The sequence below is a fragment of the Myotis daubentonii genome, chromosome 4, assembly GCF_963259705.1.
Source record: "Myotis daubentonii chromosome 4, mMyoDau2.1, whole genome shotgun sequence".
NCBI classification, from domain to species: Eukaryota; Metazoa; Chordata; class Mammalia; order Chiroptera; family Vespertilionidae; genus Myotis; species Myotis daubentonii.
Window position 1 is genome coordinate 76388267 of NC_081843.1, and position 17138 is coordinate 76405404.

The 17138-nt window shown below is 42.2% G+C and overlaps 2 protein-coding genes across 9 annotated transcripts in view; one reads left to right on the forward strand and one right to left on the reverse strand.

The window, feature by feature from the left end:
• POLK (DNA polymerase kappa) overlaps nt 1-6075 on the reverse strand; it is a 61928-nt gene extending 55853 nt beyond the window's left edge. For 2 of the 3 annotated variants that reach the window (XM_059694310.1, XM_059694308.1), the window contains exon 1: nt 5954-6075. The gene's annotated coding sequence lies outside the window, so the exon portion shown is untranslated. Of the gene's footprint in view, nt 1-2873; nt 2982-5953 lie in introns of all 3 variants that reach the window. The other variant, XM_059694309.1, reaches the window with a different exon arrangement.
• CERT1 (ceramide transporter 1) overlaps nt 6008-17138 on the forward strand; it is a 106299-nt gene continuing 95168 nt past the window's right edge. For 4 of the 6 annotated variants that reach the window (XM_059694317.1, XM_059694319.1, XM_059694318.1 and 1 more), the window contains exons 1-2: nt 6495-6743; nt 13884-14018. In XM_059694317.1, the coding sequence (XP_059550300.1) occupies nt 6648-6743; nt 13884-14018 (231 nt within the window). In that variant the 5' untranslated portion in view covers nt 6495-6647. Of the gene's footprint in view, nt 6106-6232; nt 6744-13883; nt 14019-17138 lie in introns of those variants that run through there. The other 2 variants (XM_059694322.1, XM_059694321.1) reach the window with 2 other exon arrangements.

Genomic DNA, 17138 nt, shown 5'->3' on the forward strand with positions numbered 1-17138 from the left:
TACTCCAGTCAGGTTCAGTCACCAGGTTCTAGTCAGGTTCTCTTGCCAATTTCTGTAGTCAGGTTCAGATGCTGGGGTCCATCTTCTGTCTCTAGAGAACGTTCTGTGTAGGTTCTGTGCCTAGGCTCTGTCTCTCTTGGTCCTGTCTTCCAAGCCCTGTGTTCTAAGTTCTGTGTCTTTCTGTCTTCTGAATTCTGTCTTTTTCTGTCTTGTTACATCTGTATTTATACCAGTTGATTCAATCCTATCAATCTCTATTACAAAGGTTAGGGCGTTTCTTATCTCCATTCCAGGGAGTAAAGATTATGTAGCTTAAGCATGATTGTTCGTAGTTAAAGTGATTAATTACCCGCCTGGCACTTAGTTGAGGGGTTTTATCCCCTCCCTGACTTCAGGGAAAAATCCCTACCTGGGGAAACAACCTTTCTCGGAGAGGTGACCTTGGTTAAAACACACAGTGCCAAGAAGGTGAGCAAACATATTAAGAACAGTATGCCATATATGCCAGGTCCCTTGAAACAGCAAGCATGGACCGGCTCCCGGCATATCACCACAGCAACATGTATATTCTATAACAATATTTTTCAGCTTACTTGACTAAGAAGAGGATCTGAAATTATAGTAAAAGTGAAACAATGAAAGGGTTGGGAAGAAAAAGAGGAAGCAAAACACAATTACAAAATTAACTATCATAAGGATTCTACTAATACTTAAAATACCACACTGCTTTATACATTATGACTTTAATGTAGTAACAAAATAATTTCTCAATTGTAACAGCAAAAGAAGTTAAAAGAGATTCAAAAGCTTGGGGGGGGGGGGAATGAAAACAAAATGTGTACATACAGAGTGGACACTGATATCACTGTTCATCTACCATAGATGTATACTCTGTGGATTTTTTACCGTTAGAGTGAAATTATGAAACACTTAGTCCTGACAAGTTTTTACCCCACAAAACCAAATATATATGTGTGTGTGTGTGTGTGTGTGTGTGTGTGTGTGTGTGTGTATATATATATATATATATATATATATATATATATATATATATGTATATATATATATGATAATGAAATACAATTTCAATTTTATTCAACAGTGAAAAACAATATTTCTGCTTGGAACATACCTAGCTTGGCTCTCCTCTATACAATAGGAAAAGGAATAAAAGGGTAGCTTATACCTCTTCGAAATTCCTTTTCTGAAATCACTGTCTTATTGTTGAATGTTAGAACTTTCTGTAGAATATAACATATTTTTAAGTAACTATATGCAGGGCATTATGATAACATCTGTCCTTGGAGAGTTAAGAGGTAAAAATCAACACACAAGGGAGTCTAAGATATATAAGATATGCAGAGTTATCTTATGGATCAAGTAACATAGTTATGCTCCGAAGTAGGAGCATAATCCTATATAATAAAAGCCCAGCAACCATAGTGGCAGAATGACCAGAACAACCGCTCGACCAGTCACTATGAGATGCACTGACGACTTCTCAGTTTTTTCCCCCGGCTGGCAGGCTCCAATCGCCAATGGTGAATGGGGAATAAGGGTGGGTGGCAGCGGGGGGGTGGGACTGGCGAGCGGGTGGAACGGCCAACCTCTTGGTCCCTCCTCCTGGCCTGGAGGCTCCAATAGCTGATGGCAAACAGGGAACCGGGATGAGTGGTGGTGAGACGGCCCTGATCGCAGGCTAGGCCTAGGGACCACAATTGCGCACGATTTCGTACGCCCAGCCTCTAGTACAATAATAATAATTGAAGTAATTAAAGAGTCTCTCAATCCAAATGGAGGGTTGGTGATTAGGAACAGAACAAAGAAGAAGCAAGCAAGCAATATGGCCATGCCTACTTAAATATCCATCTCCATAAAATGGATAACCTAACTTAATGCTGCTAACCATTTAGAATCATAATAATACCCCTTGGAGGATAATAAAAATATGAGGCTGAGGTGTAAGAAATTAAGTCTGGATTCGAGGCCAGGAGATAAATACAAATCACAGGGCCTGAAAAAATGGTGAGAAGATTGGAAGTGCTTGGAATGCTGGGGTGGGAAACAGGATTGAAGTCACAATTATTAATAGGCATAACATAAGCTTCTCTTCTCTACCCCTGTGGGCCAAGTAAAACAGGATGTAAGGCATGTTACAAAATTCCATTATAGCTTATTATTCTCCCAGCTTCTACTTCTCACCTGCTCCCTCCTCAACTATTCCCATCATTGCCGCCAACAATTGCTATGGTAGAGGAGGAATAGAGGAAGAGGGAAAACAGTAACAAACAATAGTAATACACAACACATATAAACAATAGTAATGTAGGGAAAGGGGAGAAATGAGGAGAGAGAAAATTGCAAATTTCCCTCTTACCTGTTTAATTTAAAATGGAATTTGTACAATAGTATAGATAGTCTCTCTCTCTCTCTCTCTCTCTCTCTCTCTCCACATACATGTGTATATTTTGAAAATCATAAATAGTGCTCTAAAGGAAAAAAATAAGGAAAAGCAAGAACCATATTTCATTGCTTCAGAGACACATTTTTTACTTTTAAAAAAATCCTCACCTAAGGATATGTTTTTATTGATTTAAAAGAGAGAGAGAGAGAGAGAGAGAGAGAGAGAGAGAGTGAGAGAGAAAAACATGAATCGGTTGCCTCAAGTATGTGCGCCCACCTGGGATCAAACCCGCAACCTAGTTATGTGCCTTGACTGGAAATTGAAGCCAAAACATTTTTGGTGTAGGGGACGATGCTCCAACCAACTGAATCACCGGGCCAGGGCTTTTCACAGTTTAACATCACTAAAATTGGGATGTCTCGCATAATCCTTGTCAGTAAGGTAGCAGTTGTGACATAATTGTCATTACCTATGCATCAAAACATGAAGAATTCGTGTCAGCAGCTTGGAGAAAAAAACTCTGAAGACAATGATGTGGCATTCTTAAGAAATGTTGCAATCATCAATTATCCTGATCCTGAATGTATACAAACACAGGGACATTAACAACTCGAAATTAAAAATTAATTTAGAACACTGCGAATGTGGAGAGATTAACTAGATCTGGCCCTCGTGACTCAGTGGTTAGAGCATCGGCCTGCACACCAGAGGGTGGCAGATTGGATTCCCAGTCAAGGGCATGTAGCTGGGTTACAGGTCCAATCCCTGCCCCTGGTGGGGGCACATGTAGAAGGTAACCAATTCATATGTCTCTGTCACACACTAGTAGATGTTTCTCAGTCTCTCCTCTACCCCCTCCTTCTATCTCTAGAATCAATGGAAAAAAATACCATCACTCCTTGAGAGAGGATTTAAAAAAAGAGATTAATTCTTACCTAATTAATATCACTTATAATTACCTTTTCTTCTACAAGTGATACATATACATATACACATGCACACACATACACCTATATAGATATTCATCATACAAAATAGCATAAAGACAAAAATTCAAATAGCTCATAATTTCACCATCCAGATTATTCAAGACATTAAAATAGGGCCCCCCCGCCAAAAAAAAATCAGCTGTATTATTCACATGCTGTACTTTGCTTATTTGTACTCTAGTTTTTAGACTGTTGCTTTTCATGGATTTTTAGCTGTTTCATAGATTAGTATTTCTATTTCTAAGTTTGCAAAATCACGTAATTTCTAAGTATGTAAACCCCCAACTTTTAACCCAGTTACACTTCAGTTTGGAAAAGCGGTATAAAAAAAAGTTAAACTCCCAGATTAGTTAAAAAAGACTACTTAACTCAAAACACATATTTAACATAAAAAATACTGTGGAAATACAGAACCTATAAGGACTAAATTGTATAAATACTAGAGGCCCAGTGCATGAAATTTGTGCACTGAGGGGGGGGGGATTCCCTTAGCCCAGCCTGCACCCTCTCCAATCTAGGAACCCTCGGGGGATTACCGGGCTGGCAGGAGAGGGCAGTTGGGGGTGACTGGGCCAGCAGGGGAGGGTAGTTGGGGGCGATTGGGCAGGCAGGGAAGCAGTTAGGCGTCGATCAGGCTGGCAGGGGAGTGGTTAGGGAGCGATCAGGCTGGCAGGCAGAAGCAGTTAGGGGCAATCAGGTAGGCAGGCAGGCAAGCGGTTGGGAGCCAGCAATCCCGGATTGTGAGTGCGATGTCCAACTGTTGGCTTAGGCCCAATCCCACAGGAGCCCTCGCAGCCCCAGCTGGCCCTCGCAGCTCCAGCTTCATCTGGAAGGTCATCAGGACGGTCGTTCTACTGTTCAGCCTAATTAGCATATTAGCTCTTTATTATATAGGATACTAGAGGCCCAGTGTATGACATTTGTGCACTGGGGGGGGGGGGGTCCCTCAGCCCAACCTACACCCTCTCGAAGTCCAGGAGCCCTCGAGGGATGTCCAACTGACGGCTTAGGCCCGCCCCTGCCAGCTCAGGGCTTCTGGCTGAATGGCGCTCCCCCTGTCGGAGTGCACTGACCACCAGGGGGCAGCTCCTGCATTGAGTGTCTGCCCCCTGGTGGTCAGTGTGCATCATAGCAACTGGTCGTTCTGCCGGTTTCTTGATTTGCAATATTACCCTTTTATCATATAGCATTATTTTTTATAAAAATAGTGTTTTCAGTTTCAACTTGGGATATCCTCTCCTGCTATATTTCTAGCATCAGAAACAAATAAATATTCCCCTTCATTCCTCTACCTGCTGACCAGTGAAACTACAAACGTTACCAATTCCAGCACCTCTGGTGTTTTTTGTTTGTTTTTTGGTTTTGGTTTTGGGTTTTTTTTGGCTTCTGTCTTGACAGGGGGAGTAGAGGGCCAGGATGCAGGCTTTGGAATTGATGCTTAGTGGAGATAAAAGCAGAGGTGGAAGATAGGGAGATAAAAGAGGAATTGAAGAACTCTAGTGGGATGGGAATGAGAATTGGAATCAGGACATTTGGGCTCAAACTGCAACTATGCTCTTTACTAGCTGTATGACCTTTGGAAGGTTACTTAACTTCTCTGTGGTTCAGTTTCTTCATGTGAAATATCAGACATGGAAATAGAATAGAAATAATAAATTCTACATTGGGATTAAATAAGACAGCATAACTAAATGATGTTCAAATCATTAGGTGAAATTAAAAACATAGTTACTCCGATATATTTATCTATAGTATACATTACTTATTTACACAATTCTTCTTTTTATATAGGTATTCTGAAGCAAAGAAAAGGGTATCATCTTGGAAATAATAGAGATCTGTATTCAAATCCTAACTCTGCCACTTAGACGCTGTATGACATGGGCCATTCTTACAATAAAGTTTCTATACCAACCTTCTCTGTCTTTCAGAGAGCGGTAGGTCGGCAGAGATGGTTAACCTGAGTCTCAGGGAGATAGATACTCATTTGCAACTAAAGAAAAACTCCAGGCGATTACCTCACATTCTTATTTTACTTTAAAAACTCTTACAACGTGATTTATTCTCTGACACCTTCAAAATTACTCTCCACAAAGTAAAACTCTTGGAAATCTAACAACGTGAAGTGTTTGCTCTGGTGAGAAGGAACTGAAAGTTTTTCCTTCGAAGGCGGGAAACGTCAAGTGTGAAGTCTAATTTCTAAAGAGCGAGAAGAAGGGCTTTCAAAACTTGCAGAGGTAGTTTGGCGGAAAGAAACCCCCTTGTCACTGGAGATGGCAAACCCCTGGCCCTGGGTGGAGGCGGAAGAGTCCCGCACACTTGCCCGGGCAAGCGGCAAAATGCTCCCCGGCTTTCGGGAAGCCGCCATGGAAGGCAGGCCCGGCATCCTCAGCGGAGAGTTCTCTCTCGTCCGCCCCGCAAGCCCGACGGATTCGTCATAAACACGCTAGACAGAGAGAGAAGCGCGGCGGAGGGAACCGGCCACGCAATTATCCCACGAAGCCCATCCACTGCCTGACCGTCCCCAGGACAACAAGCCCGACCGACGCCAAACACTCACCAGTGGACTCACGATCGCGACTACAACTCCCAGGAGGCCACGCGGCTGTCGGAGCTGGTCTTTCCCAGAATGCAGTACAGCGGCGTCCCCATCCCTCCCCCTTCCTCCGCTCCGCCTCCTTCTCTCCCTGGCGTCACGCGGGAGGGCCGGAGGTAGGGTGCTGGAGGGAACCCAAACCCACGACGTGCAGCGTCAGACGTTGGGAGGGAGCCGGGGCGGGGAGCCGGGGGAGAATGGGAGGACGAAGAGGAGGGAAGAGGGAGGGGAGGGTAAATAGTGGGCCAGGCAGGAAGATGGCGGCGGGAGCGGAGGTGTGAGTGGACCCGGGTGTATACCGCTGGATTTTCTCTTCCCTCTTCCTCCCCCTTTTCTTCTCCTTTTGAGATTGGCATCGACGGGGCCGAGTCCGGGTGGCGGCGCCGGTCGCAGCGCAGGGGTCACGGCGGCGGCGGCGGCTGACGGCTGGAAGGGCAGGCTTCCTTCGCCGCTCGTCCTCCTTCCCCGGTCCGCTCGGTGTCAGGCGCAGCGGCGGCGGCGCGCGGGGCGGACTTCGTCCTACCTCCAGCACCCCCCAGCGCGGGAGCGGGCGCTCTTCCCTTCGCCATCCTCCGACATTTCACCCCGGGGACTAGGCGCCGCCTCCGGCGCAGCTCACGGAGCAGGGGCCGGTCTCCTGCTCGCCTGTCGCGCCTCCATGTCGGATAACCAGAGCTGGAACTCGTCGGGCTCGGAGGAGGATCCGGAGACGGAGTGCGGGCCGCCTGTGGAGCGCTGCGGGGTCCTGAGCAAGGTGAGCCCCCTGCCCGGACTCACCTGCCGGAGGCGCGCCGCCGAGGGCATGGGGTGGGGCTGGGTGGGGGGCACGGACCGTCCCGGGGCGGCGGCTGCGGAAGGTGCTGGGGTGCGAGGCTGAGTTCTGCGGCAGGAGTGCCCGGACGAGGGATGGAGCGGGATAAAGGGGAGCAGGGCACTGTCCTCCTTGTCTGCCCGGGGGGTTTGCCGCCAGAGATCGGATCCAGTTAGGGGGCAGGATCGCACCATGACTTGGGACTCAGGGTGGCAGCTGTCCCGGGGGTAGGAATCCGGGTTGAGCAACAGCGGTGTCAGAACAGCTGGGTCTGGGAACAGTGCACATCGGATCTCGAAAGAGGTTGGTGCAGAGATGCCAAGCGGAGTAGGGTTGGGGGATTCTGGGAACGTGGCTGTTTACACAGAAGCCATCGCAGCTAGACTTGCTGCTGAAATGTGAGGGGGGAAAACTATGCCAGCTTAGATGTAGGGAGAGATCTCAATGAGGAGGACGTTTGTACTTTTCCCCTCGCCATTTACCCCTGTTCAGAAAAGAGCTATTGAATCGATAGCGTGAAAGGCACAAAACATATTCATAGTAACTTGGAACATGTTGGAATGGAGACCGACTTTTAGTCCAGGAAGAAGAGCATTATTTAATAAAACATTCTTGCAGTCAGAGGGCCAGAGTGAGGAAACGACAGCTTACCTTTCCTGTATTTTTTAATAGCTCTTTTTCAAAATGTTAGCAAAGCAAAAAGTCATTTTGTAGGATCCTTTTAAGAGAGAAGGAGGGTGGGTAATCTTTTGATAGTATGGGGGCTCGGGGAGCGGGTGGTGTCGTTTGTTTGTTTTTCTTAAAGTTATGAGGAGATCCACATTGTGCTTTTTTACTTCCTTCTCCCTTCCTGTTAAACTTTTAGAAATAGCTGGAGCCAGTAGTTAACCTGGAGAAAGGAGGGCAGCTGGGGCGAGTCTCTCAACAAGCTGGTCATAAGATACTAGGTCATGTGCAGCTATTAAGAAATCACCCTGCTTCCAGTATACGTACTTTGGCTAAGCATTTGGACAGCATTTGGAATTGTTTCATATTAGGTGTTTATAATGTCTAGAAGGCTAGTGAGAAAAGGCCTAAGAAAGGCGTGAATATATCAGAACAAAGGCTTAACAAGTGTTAATTCTTATTTGCATAGCAGAAAAATCATGGTGTGTGTTGATATTGTGCTCATTATTGAAATTTCAGTGAAAGGTTTTCAGTAAAGTGAAGCTCTCTAGGGTTTCCCTAGATTAACTATCTTGTAATTTAAGAACCTGTATTGAATTCATTTTGTAATAGGTATAAATTTTCAGATGGAATTATTATGAAGTGGGCTCTTTGCTTCTGAGTGATTCTGGTAGTTTCATTGCTTTTCTCATTAGATGAGAAGCAGACTTTCAAATTAGTATTGTGGTGGTGGTATTTGACAAAACAAGCTGTACTTCTGACCTGTTGATCATTTTGGAGGGATTGGAGTGACTAGGGGAGTCACTAGTGCTCTGAGTATTCAGAGCAGTATAGTAGGCATATTATATGGAAATACAGAAAAAACGGAAGACTGTCTCTTTGATATTTAAATGTGTAGAAATGTAGTATTTGGCCACTTCTGTGGTAGGTAAATAACTTCAGTGTTTCTGCATACTTAGATCAACAGGAATATAGGTTTTGGTGTTATTCTTTTATTTCACCAACCATTCAGTTCTCCTTCCCTTGTATTCCCATAGCATTTTATTTGTAACTTGATTCTTTTTATTTTAAATGTAGATTTATTTTCTCTTTTGAAAATATAGCTTGGGAACAGAAATCTTTGATTCGTTTGCAGTGTCTAGCATATTTCCTTGTTTCTACTTGTTAAACAGGGAAAAGTGAAGGTATGAGGGTAGAGAAAGGCAAAAATCTGCCTTCTAGGTATGATAACAGTTTAATATTACTGACTAAAGGGTCCTGAGGCTTATGTACTTCATTGGGTCCTCTGTAAAGAAATGATATGAAATTGTGAACACAAAATTGCTAGGGCCCCTTCTGTCACTTTGGAAGAGTTGAGCTGCGCTGAAGGTTAAGCTTCGTTAGCTATGCCTGCCTAACTGCCTCCAGTTCAGAAAGTGCCATGTGCTTGGCATGTTCTAAGTCTCTTCTTACTTTGTCTTAACAATTCTGAAGTAGATTTTGACAGAGAAATAGATAAGTAACCTAACCATAGTCACACAGTTACTAGCCTTCTGAAGGGCAATAATTGAAAGTGAAGTGCATTAAGTAAGATTGCCAGTCTAAACAATTTGTGTTGTAGGCAGTGGGGAGTTGTTCATGTAAGTTTTGGAACTGAGCATTCAGTGAGATTAACATGTAAGATAAGTAAGCAAATATGCTTAATAAGTAAGTAAGATTATGTAAGTTATGAAATAAAAAGCAGAAGATACTAGAGATAAGGTTATTAAGCCTTCTCAGAAATCCAGGAACCTGATAATTTAATTGGATTAATTGAAAATACAAAAGAGTAGCCAAATTTAAGGGTTTAATACGTAGGAAAGATGAATACGAGTTGGTAATGGGCTATAAAGATTGAGAAGGAACCCTCAAGAATTGAGTATTCCTATGAACATAGTAGGGGTCGTCATGATTTTATTCAGCCATTCAAATAAACAAACTGAAGCTCAGAAAAGTTAAATAACTTTTCAAAACTCCTCATATAACTAGTAAAGTAATTGAGTCTCTGATTGTGTATCCACTGCTCTGTCCACACAATAAACAAACCCTCAGTCAGGTTTGAGTCTGAATGACTGCAGAAGTCAAGGATATAGTCTTTGACTGATAGTCCAGAAGTCAAGGAAATGGGAACTTAGGGAGAAAGTGTACCTTGAGAGAGAAGGTGAGTTGCGTTTTTTGTATGTAAGAATCATTATTTCAACTTTCAGTATAAGTGGTGGTACGTCATAGGGAGTTAAAAAAAAAATAAGGGATTGATGATTAGGGAGTCCGTAGGAAATAATGAGTTAAATTGCCAGCATGAATGACCGCTCAGGGAGGAGTTGTAATGATGGGGCTTAGAAGATTTAAGCCCCATCTCAAACATGCTGAGTTAGGGAATAGGAAAGTAAAGATTTCTCAATGGGTAAAGAGCCTGAGCCAATGCAGTATGTATATTTTTAACAATTTTGAATTTGTTTTTGGCAGACAATTTTGGAATTGTCTATATTTAAAACCTCCAGAACATGAAAATAAGCAAAATCAAGAATTTCCATAGAGGTTATATTTCCACCGTTGCAAGTTTATTGATTGTGCTCTTCAGTGTGCAGAAAAACTTTAGCAACACAGAAACCATTTATAGGTACTGGAAACAGATATTCCAAGCATGTTTTTGAAAAACCAGTTTTGTATTAGTATATTGCTTTTGGGTTTGAAAAATAGATCTTCAGAGAAACTTGGAAAATGAATTAACTGTTTGAAACACGAAATGTTGAGTTCTGTAGAGGAAAAAAAATGAAGTTGATATAGACTTAATAGAGTAATGATCTAGTATTTTACTTTGATGTAATTATGAACACCATAAATTTTCCTATAGGAGTAACTTACAACAAAAGTAGTTTTGGCCATGATTAGCTTCATACTTCCGTTGATTTAAAAGATCTCATGTAGTACTATGTGTAGGAGAATGAGAGACTATATAAACCAAACTTACGTTTCTATTAAATAATCTTAATTGTAGCAGAGACCAAAATAATTTAAGTGTCATGAGGTGGTGAGCAGGGGAGGATGAAAACACACAAAGAGCAAAGTATAATTTTAAAAAAATTTTATTAAGGTAACATCCTATCTAATAAAAGAGAAACATGGTAATTAGCCGTACATCCACTACCCTTCCCATTGGCTAATCAGGGCAATATGCAAATTAACTGCCAGCCAAGATGGCGGCCAGCAGCCAGGCAGCTTGAAGCTAACATGAGCTTGCTTGCTTCAGTGACGGAGGAAACCAACATTCCCCGGCTGCCTTTCCGGCCTCTGAGCTTGCAGTTTGAAACATTGTTACAAATATAGAAACTAAACAAAACCCCAGAAACCTGATTTCAGCGAGCCGGGATCTCAGAGCTGGAGTTGATACAGTGTTTCGATTATAGAACCCAAACAAACCAGATACCTGCTTTCAGCAGCAGAGGCCTCAGAGCTGGAGCCAGAGCTAAAGCTGGCCCAGAATTAAAAAAAAAAAGAAAAAAAGGAGAGGTTGGGAGCTTCAGTCACCCGCCAGCCTGAAAACAGCCTTCAGCCCCTCACCCAGACTGGCCAGGCACCTCAGTGAGGACCCCCACCCTGAAGGGTGTGTGACCAGCTGCAAACAGTCATCATCCCCTCACCCAGGCTGGCCAGGCACCTCAGTGTAATTACATCAAAGTTTACTTTGATGTAATTATGAACACCATAAATTTTCCTCTAGGAGTAACTTAAACAAAAGTAGTTTTGGCCACCCTGAAGGGTGTGTGACCAGCTGCAAACAGCCATCATCCCCTCACCCAGGCTGGCCAGGCACCTCAGTGTAATTACATCAAAGTTTACTTTGATGTAATTATGAACACCATAAATTTTCCTATAGGAGTAACTTTCACCCTTCAGGGCAAACCAGCCGGCCCCCACCCGTGCACCAGGCCTCTATCCTATATAGTAAAAGGGTAATATGCCTCCCAGCACCGGGATCAGTGGAGCCATGAGGCCTCCCGGCACCGGGATCAGCATGACGGGGCAGTGCCCAAACCCCCTGATTGCCCTGCGGCTCTGTGTGTGACCGGGTGCGGCGCCCCAACCCCTCCCCCCCACGGGCCCTGCTCTGTGTGTGACAGGGTAGAGCCATAACCTCCCCATCAGCCCTGCCCTGAGTGTGAGAGTGGCGGCGCCCCAAACCCCTGATCGGCCCTGCTCTGTGGGTGATAGAGAGCGGCGCCCCAACCCCCTGATCGGCCCTGCTCTGTGCGTGACGGGGGACCTCCCAACCCCCTGATCGACCCTGCTCTGTGCGTGACAGGGTACGGAGCCCCAACCCCCGATGGGCCCTGCTCTGTGAATGACAGGGGGCAGCGCCCCAACCCCCTGATCGGCCCTGCTCTGTGCGTGACAGGGAGTGGTGCCACAACCTCCCCATCGACCCTGCCTTGAGTGTGACGGGGCAGTGCCCCAACCCCCCAATCAGCCCTACCCTGAGCGTGACTGAGGGTGGCATCGCAACCTCCCAGTCCGCCCTGCTCTGTGCATGACAGGGGGCGGCGCCCCAACTCCCCAATCAGCTCTGCTCTGAGCCCAACCAGGGGCTGCACCTAGGGATTGGGCTTGCCCTCTGCCACCTGGGAGCAGGCCTAAGCCAGCAGGTCGTTATCTCCCGAGCGGTCCCAGACTGCGAGAGGGCACAGGCCGGGCTGAGGGACCCTCCTCCCCCCCGAGTGCACAAATTTTTGTGCACCGGGCCTCTAGTTTGTTAATAACATTATATAGATTCCAGGTATACAACTGAAACTTAATATTTCTATATTCCATTGCATGCTCACCACCAAAAAGTCTGATTTCCATCCGCTATCATATATTTGACCCTCTTTACCCATTTCACCCTTCCACCACTTCCCTTCCCCTCTGGTAACCACCGGTCTGTTATCTGTATCTATGAGTTTGTTTTTGTTTTGTTTATTTGTTACTTTTTGTTTTACATTCCACATATGAGTGAAATCATATTTCTTGTTCTTTTCCACACCATCTGATAATATTTCATCTTGTTGTAAGAATGACAATATTTTATTTTTTTTGTCTGAATAGTGTTGTGAGCGTACACACACACACACACACACACATCTTCTTTCATCAGTGGACACTTAAGTTGTTTTCATATCATGGTATTGTAAATAATACCTCAGTGAACATAGGGGTACATATATCTTTTCAAAAAAGTATTTTCATATTTGATTAAATACCCAGAAGAGGAATTGCTGGACCATGTGATAGTCTATTCTTAATTTTTTTAGGAACCTCCATACTGTTTTCCATAGGGACTGCACCAATTTATAATCTCAAACAGAGCAAGAGGGTTCCCTTTTCTCCACATCCTCTATAACACTTGTTATTTTTTGTCTTTGTAAAAAAATATATTTTATTGATGTTTTATAGAGAGGAAGGGAGAGAGATAAAGAGTTAGAAACATTAATGAGAGAGAAACATCGATCAGCTGTCTCCTGCACACTCCCCACTGGGTATGTGCCCGCAACCAAGGTACATGCCCTTGACCGGAATCGAACCTGGGACTCTTGAGTAAGCAGGCCGACGCTCTACCTACTGAGCCAAACCAGTTAGAGCTATTTTTTGTCTTTTTGATAATAGCTGATCTAATGGGTATGAGGTAATATCTCATTGTGGTTTTGATTTGCATTGCCTTAGTAATTGGTGAAGTTGAACATCTTTTCCTATGCCTATTGGCCATCTGTTTGTCATCTTGGAAAAATGTCTGTTCAGATCCTCTGTCCATTTTTTAATTGAATTGTTTTGAAGTTGTTGTTGAGTTATATGAGTTCTGTCCAAATTTTAGATATTAGCCCTTTATCGGAAGTATCATTTGCAAATATCTTTACCACTTGGTTGGTTGCCTTTTTGTTTTGTTGGTTTCCTTTGCTGTGCAGAGGCAAAGCAGAATTTTATTTTATTTTTTAATATGCTTTTTTTGATTTTAGAGGGAGAGGGAGAGATACAAACATCAGTGAGAGAAACATCACTGCCTCCTGCACGCCCCCTACTGGGGATCAAGCCTGCAACCAGGCATGTGCCCAGCCTGGCAAGAGGCAAAGCAGAATTTTAAACTGAAATCTGCTTCTATTTTATTCCTCAAATGTTAGAAGAAAATATTATATTATATTGATCTATTTATTTTATAAAAAATTACTGAAAATCATTATACAATCTAGAAAATACCAACTTTCCACTTCTTATTTTTACTAATTATTATTACGTTAGAACTTTTCACATTTTGGTTTTAAAATCAGATTGATTGCTATTTTAGAAAGTTTGGATTTCTAAAATACTGACTTACTGTTTTTTGTTTTCCTCCCCCCACCCCTCTCCACCCCGCCTTTCTTCTATTCCCAGTGGACAAACTACATTCATGGATGGCAAGATCGTTGGGTAGTTATGAAAAATAATACTTTGAGTTACTACAAATCTGAAGATGAGACAGAGTATGGCTGCAGAGGATCCATCTGTCTTAGCAAGGCTGTCATCACGGTAAGTTTCTGTTGTCTTTCATTAAACAGATACTTATTGAGCATCAACTATACACCAGGAACTATTCTACCTACCTAGTATACATCTGTGAACAAAATAGGTAAAGATTCTTGCCCTTGTGGAGTATATAATCTAATACTTTTTTTTCCATAAAGCTATTTTAGAATGTTTATTGTTACATGCTATTATTTTATATAGACATGTAATAATTATCTAGTTGGTATAGCAAGCCCTTAAGTAAGGCCTTCCGAAAAAAAAAAAAAAAAGGATGTTAGAAGGTTTCATGTCCGTTGAGGTTGGTAGGTTATTAAAAATAGTAAAGTGTGCCGGGCCAGCTCAGCCAAGGGTTCGGTGAGCCTGATGGGGGCGGTGAAGGATGTAGAAAAGACAGAATAAGCTGGGTCTAGGTGGATCTTCCTGTGCCTGGCTGAGACCACATAGAGAGCAAGCTGACCCTTTATTTTATAGCCAGAGGTAAACAAGGTAGTGGTCACCATAGTTACAGTGTTCTTGTGAGTTTCACTGTTTTGGTAGCACTTGCTGTATCTCACTCAGCCTATTAGCTACCCAGATAAGATCTAGGGAGTATCACAAGGTCAAGCCTAACTATGCTAAGAGGGCTGTGCCCTCTAAGCTGGGACTTGTTTGTGGCTTTGCCAACAGGTCAGTCTGAGGCTTAACCCTATAGCCGCCTCCCTACAGTAAAGCAGGAAAATAAAAAAAATACATATCTTTCCCTGGCCAAGTTGCTCAGTGATTGGAGTGTCCACCTCTGCACTGAAGGGTCTTGGGTTCAATTCCCGGTCAAGGGCATGTACCTGGTTTGTGGGTTTGATCCCTGACCCTGATTGGGGCATATGTGATGCCTCTCTCACATCGATGTTTCTGTCTGTCTTCCCCTCCCTACCTCCCGTCCACTCTCTAAAGGGCAATGAAAAAAATATCCTTGGGTGAGGATTAACCAAAAAAAACAAACGTATGTCGGCATTTTAAAATTTTAACAAAATATATAAATCTATGCTTACCAAATTTTTTATGTATAGCTAACACCATGTCTTTGAATGTGGAGTTAAGTTGATCTTGTGTAAACTATATTCATAATGCATGCTTTCTAATTTCCAGTTTTGATATCTCTAAAATAGAATAAAAGCTTAAAGATACTTTAAAAAAAAACCCTCTAAATATAGGTTCTTTCTGACTTTTAATGATTTTCTAATATTTTACAGATGTCTTACCTTTATCTAATTCAATACCTTTTAAAGGACTGACTCACCTTTACTGAGTAATTACTTGGTTTACATTCAACTTAGTTTACGTAGGAACAAACCTCTTTTTGTACTTGTATTTCATACACTTACATAATGTTTACTTAAATTATGTAAGAAGTATAACAAGTAAACTGGCATAATCAGGCTTGGGAACAACCAACTAACCGGTTAAGCATATATCTCAACTAGTGGGATCAGAAGTGCCTGGATATACTAAAAATAGCATACTAATAGAGAGTGGTCAGCATACCTTGAATGCAGGTCAGTGAAGGTAGTGTTTGTAGTTAAATTCTGAAAATGGGTATGTTAAAACTTAATCTAGATTTTACTAATACATTCAAAGAGAATTCACATTATGATAGGCTTTATATTGCTTATAAAAGTAGAAAGCACTTTGGATCTGTTTTGATATCTAAATCTGACATATCTTTATTTTTCACATTTAAGAAAAATCTTATAGTATTTTTCCTTTATTTTTCATACATTCTGCTCCTTTTGGATATTCCAAGTTTGAAAACAAAAGCTTAGTTGAGTATTGAGATAGAAAAACCTATAGAGGAATTGTTTGGAAGTGTTAAGAGTTGAACTACTACTCTCCATTCTTAGGGACAGTTTTAAAAGAACTATTTTGAGCACGTTCAGTGTGGCTCAGTGTTTGAGCGTCGACCTAAGAACCAGGAGTTTATGGTTCGATTCCTGGTCCGGGCACATGCCCAGGTTGCAGGCTCCATCCCCAGTGTGGGGCATGCAGGAGGCAGCCGATCAGTGATTGTCTCATTATTGATGTTTCTATCTCCTTCTCTTTCTCCCTTCCTCTCTGAAATCAATAAAAAAAATTTTTTTCAAAAAAAGAAATATTTTAAATGTAAAGGCTCAGTATTTATTTTGACTGGTATTTGGTACATTATAGTGTATTTTTAAATTGTATCTAGTTTATTATTTGGGGATTTTATTTCTCTTAAGGTAGAACATTATCCATTCTAGAAGACAGAATAGTGCATAGAAATGTACTTTCTTGAAGTGTTTTCCTAGGTTCCTCGCCTCCTTTTTGCATATTGCCACATGTTTGTTAGTTACATATTTGACTCTTTGAAAATAATATGTTGATGGTTAATGTGTAAATAGGAAGGAATGAAATTTTATCTTTATTGTTTACTAAGTAGTAGTATTTCTAGAGTACCATGCTAATTTATGTAGATTTAAATATAGTTATCCTATCTTAAATTATGGACAATGATAATAGTGCATGGCTTATTCGGGGCAAAGGAAAATTTTTAATGAGTATGTACATTGAGTCTGCTCAGGAAAAACTTTTTTTGTAGATTTTTTTTGTTGTTATACTTATATTTGCATGCAGAACTTTGGTGGTTGTTTTTTCTTTTCTTTAATTTTTATAAACATTTATTTGAGCCAAACTGACAGTACATACCCAGGAAGCAAGGTTTCAAATACTCCCTGAGAATAACAGTTTTGCAACTTCTTTTATGCATTTGAAATTGAGGAGGGAAAGTAAGGAAGATTACATGGAGGTGGGAGAAAGCAAGGCAGGAATTGGATTAACTGATAGTTAATAAGATTGTGTGCTCTCTTCAGGGCAGTTATTTCAAAGGGTGTTAACCTAGATGTACAGAAACAATGGACAGAGCTTACTTAAAGCATAGATAAACTTTTAGTAAAGAAGTTACATGTCTGGGGCATGCCTACCACCATGACCTACCTAATTTGCAAGTTACAAATTTATCATCAGATCACCCTGTGAGGTTACTTTCTCTTTTTTTTCCTTTCTTTTTTTTTCAGTTTCCCCTTAGTCATACATTAATCTGAAGGATGCATTGATGACCAGTATTTTGGT